General features: G+C 41.2%; 1 protein-coding gene across 1 annotated transcript; it reads left to right on the forward strand.

The window, feature by feature from the left end:
• The first annotated feature begins 431 nt into the window (after positions 1-431).
• On the forward strand, positions 432-1700 carry LOC121917931. The gene is made up of 2 exons (XM_042444048.1): positions 432-719; positions 967-1700. Exons 1-2 carry the CDS (start codon positions 509-511, stop codon positions 1452-1454), a joined length of 699 nt encoding a protein of 232 aa, XP_042299982.1. The 5' UTR covers positions 432-508; the 3' UTR covers positions 1455-1700.
• The last annotated feature ends 2819 nt before the right edge of the window (positions 1701-4519 follow it).

The raw sequence follows: 4519 nt of genomic DNA on the forward strand, positions 1-4519 counted from the left end.
TTTCTTTCTTTCTTTCTTCATTTCTCTCCTTCCTCTTCCTTCCTTTTTTTCCTTCCTTCCTTCCTTCCTTCCTTCCTTCCTTCCTTTCGTCTTCTTCCTCCTCCTCCTCTCCTTCCCAAGGAAGGGAGACTTTTATTCTGGCAAAAGCACAGGAGAGGAGGAGGAGGAGGAGTGGAAGGACAGATGGAGAGGAAAAGAAAGGGAGAGAAGTCACAGGGAGGGATTCCACCCCCTCCCTCCCTCCTTCTCTGAGCCTCCCTGCTCCCTCCCTGCGACTTCTGTCTTTCCCTCTTTCCCTCTCCATCCCAGTCCTCTGCACTTTTGATGGAGGGGAGGGGGAGAGGAAGGAGCTTGAACGTTCCCAAGCCTGAAGGGGGGGTCCGGAGCCCAGAACCACCCCCCCCTTGGCTACGTCCCTGGATGCAGTTGAGTAGTAATCACAGAAATATAGCAGTTTATGAGATGATTGCTGCAAACCTTGGGGAAAAGGGGTTCCAGAGGACCAGGAATGAATGTAGGGCCAAGGCCAATAACTATGCCTTTGTTTAAGGAGCTTCAAGACATCTTTGCTGGCGACTGCGGCATGGAGCCTATCCGGGTCACTTCGTCCACGGAAGTTACATTTGTGCAGAAACCAGTGGCAAGGCCTCCGGAGACCCAGGTCCAGGTGGCAGACCCACTTCAGCCGGAGAAAGGGTCGGAGGAACTCTTTCCCAAAGGTACGTGTGCACTTTGTACTTTGCTTGTACCCATTTAGGTGCAAATCAGCCTGTTGCCGTATAGATGGAAATTATAGTTGACCAGTGATGATTCATTAATTCAGCTTTATTTTTTTTGGGGGGGGGGGGGGAATTTATTTTGGTATTCATTCATATTCAAATCCAGAATGATGATTCAGTCTAATTTTATAGTGAATTAAATCTTTAATGTTAATGCTAATCTGTCCCTTGTTTTACTATTCTCAAGAAACAGGCACAGCAAGGCAGCTTCAATCCTTCACTCCTGCAGAGAAGTTGGCTTTGATTCGTCGCAAGCAGGAGCCTACCTCAGCAGAGAAGATGGCCGATAAGATGATAGCTAATTCCGCCACCAACCTGGGCCTTCGGTCGGCACGCATGGATGCCAATGCGGCACATGAGCAAGAGCGTTTCAAACGGGAAATGCAGTTCAAAGAAAGATACTGTGAGGAAACTAGGGCTGATTTTAGGGAGCTACTAAGTGTATTCAAAGAGTATACTACAATTTTGAGGGATATGTCACAAAAAAAGGATAGCAGCACAGCTAGAGGTAGATTGTTGAAGCGTGCAAGAAAAACGGGTAGCCCTGTTCCTCCAAAACTCCCTGCAATGGCAGCTCAGCAGTATTTTAATGGTGTGGAAGATGCCTCTCAGGCACCCACAACCTCTGCCTTGATGGGAAATAATACTGGCCAGCCATCGGCCAATGACCACTGATTAGTGGCTAGCAAGTGTCGCCCACAAAGAGCTGTTAAGAAACCTGCCCCACTGTCCCCTTGAAAGGTTGATGTTAATCTTTACACCAGAACTGTTTGTATATCATTATCCATCACTAACAGTTTGAGTGATGTAGCAAACATCTATGTTTACCTATATCTATGAATGATTCGCTATTAAAATTTTCTATCACAACCCTTTTCTTGCTTTCCTATATGCCTCCGTCTGGTAGAGCCCTGTTCTGGTTCCATGAAGACTGGTGTGTCAATGTGTCGTTGTGCAGACCCTGGGATAACTACAATGAGTTTACAATACCTTTACTTACGTTTCCCACAGCTAAATAAAAGGTATTTACCAAGTTGGCACAGAACACATGACAATGTAGTTGAGTAATATATAACTTTCCATTTATGTGCAACATGTATATTTGGTTAACCTACAGCAAAAGTAATATGTGATCACCTTGACGGAGATGGAGGGAGAGGAGGACCTTGACACGACGCAGAGGAAACAAATCATGCAAAGGAAGTGTTCAGTATTACAATTGTTTTAACAGTTAAACATATTGCGGTAACACTTTAAGGCACACTTGAATGTTGCATCAACATTAATAGCAAGAGAAAATCACAAAGTAATTGAGGAATACTGCAATTTTTTAACATTTTGAGATTGTGCAAACATAGCTGGACGCACAGTTGTATGTTGCAGCAAAAGTAATAGCAAGGAAATACACAAATTAATTGTGCACTAGTGCAATCATTTTAAGAGATGGACATAGTGGAATCATAGCTGAAGGCACAGTTATATGTTGCAGCAAAAATAATAACAATAAAAAATATTTGTATACCACTTTTCCGTCTGATCAAAGCGGTTCACAGTAGCGTACAATATAATACAAAACAGTACAATGCTCAAGAGAACAAGAGAAATACTCAAATTAATTGTGGATTCGTGCAATCATTGTAACATTTTGACACAGTGCAAACTCAGTTGAAGGCACAGTTATATGTTGCAGCAAAATTAATAACAACAAAAATACACACATTAATTGTGAACTAGTGCAATCGTTGTAACAGTTTGACATGGTGCAAAAATAGCTGGAGGCACAGTTGACCACAATTCTCTTCAGTGCTCAGAAGGATAGGAGGGCAAACATGCCAAAACATAGCATGGTTCAAAATAAATACCTGAGTGTCCACTAATATATTCATGGTTAACAGGAGGGAGGGAGGGAGGGAGCACAACAAAATAAACCTGACCACTATATAATTCATAGTGGTCAGAAGGGTAGGAGACCAAACATGCCAAAACAGAAATACCTGGGTGTCCAGTATTCTATCCATAGTGGACAGTAGGGAGGGAGGGAGCACAATAAAAATAATCTGCACTATTACAATTCATAGTGGTTGGGAGGGTAGGAGGGCAAACATGCGAAAACAAAAATAGCACTATTGTATTCGTAGTGGACACTAGGGAGGGAGGGAGGGAGGGAGGGAGCTCCAAACAAACTACTGACCACTATGAAGGTAAAAAAAAGAAGGAAAACATGCATTAAATAAAAATACATAATGCTAACAAAAGTGCTTCCTCCATAGCGGGCAGGAGGGGTAATTAAAGCTGGGTCCCTTTACACCTTGGGTTGTGAGAGTGTGGCTGCTGTGAGCCAGGACTCAGCCCTGTCCATTCTCACTTTCATTTCTTCCCCTGTAGAAAATATAGAAGGATGAAATAATATGTCATAAAGGTGCCGCTGGGATCTCAGTCCCTCTATGGCTTCCAATCATGTGTGTGTGTGGGGGGGGGATAATGGTAGTAACAGACAATTTTTTGATTTACAAATTAATGGTTTTGTGTCTGACTTAAACAAAATCATGGAATAAAGGGCCAACAGGGAATCTTCCCTCCTGGTTCTGCAACGTTTATGGGACGGTGGAGAGGCCTGTTCCCAAAGCCGTCCTCTGCCTCGTACGCCGCTCGTCCAGGTCTCTAAATTTAAAAAAAAGGTTTTTTATTACTTTAGCACCGACAACATTTTTAACACAAATGTACATCATGTTTCATTGCCATCATTTCAGTGTTTGTAATCAGCTGTTTCTTTACACCACAAGAAGACTGAGCAGAATGTGTAGCATGCACAGTATTTCTGGTATGGTTCCACACTAATGCTGTGCGCCCTTTTCAAAAGAGTATGCTCACTCCTAGAATGGATAGGAGATACATGCTGGCAAAGGGCACAAAATCCATCCTTAATCAATTATGAAACACTGTTTCAGAGTCTTTTGCAAAGGATAATTAAAACTATTGTCATGTGTTTTTAAGAAAGCAAGACCATCATTTAAAAAGAACGCACAAGGAAACTATTTGTGTGAGTTGCCATCCATTTGACCTTTCCAAACCAGCAACATACACATTGTTTTTAAATACTCACCATTTAGCTGCTCAGCATGTTGCTGGACAGAAGGAGGAGGAGGAGGAGGAGGAGGAGGAGGAGGAGGAGGAGGAGGACTGGGAGACCTGCAGGGCTAGCAGCATCCCCAGAAGCGAGGAATCTGCTAAGGAAACAAATAATGTACATATGTAGACTTTATAATGCTCACTGCAAGAAAACTATTAGTATTAAATCAGGTAAGCATTACATTTTTGGGCATTAAATGTTCAAGTGAACATATGAGTACGTTGCACATAGAGCTGTCTGCATAGCATAGATCACTACCTTTAATAAATCAACTATTAGTGCAAATGAATACATATCAGCATGTATCTGTACATATTAATGTCTGTTGACAGGTATGTATGAATGCATAAATACATTCTTACGTACAGATAATAATTATAAAAAATAATTAAAATGTTTCATTTACTATTTGCAATGATTATTCAAATATGTTCCTGCACTATTCTATACATCATTAAATATGTTATTGTTTAATCATAAACATACATACATATAATTAGTTATACATATAATTGGTGCTTACTGAAATACTAAATGACTTTGTTACATATTAAGTGATCAGATAAATTTACACATATACAGCGCTTTATAAATAAAGATTAATAATAAT

Source organism: Sceloporus undulatus, unplaced genomic scaffold (assembly GCF_019175285.1).
Source record: "Sceloporus undulatus isolate JIND9_A2432 ecotype Alabama unplaced genomic scaffold, SceUnd_v1.1 scaffold_1825, whole genome shotgun sequence".
Lineage (NCBI taxonomy): Eukaryota > Metazoa > Chordata > Lepidosauria > Squamata > Phrynosomatidae > Sceloporus > Sceloporus undulatus.

Excerpts from the sequence above, each read along its gene's own strand:
- LOC121917931 (XM_042444048.1), top strand. The coding sequence starts at position 509 with ATGAATGTAGGGCCAAGGCCAATAACTATGCCTTTGTTTAAGGAGCTT. Across the intron at positions 720-966 it reads GGAGGAACTCTTTCCCAAAG|AAACAGGCACAGCAAGGCAG; the intron begins GTACGTGTGCAC and ends ACTATTCTCAAG.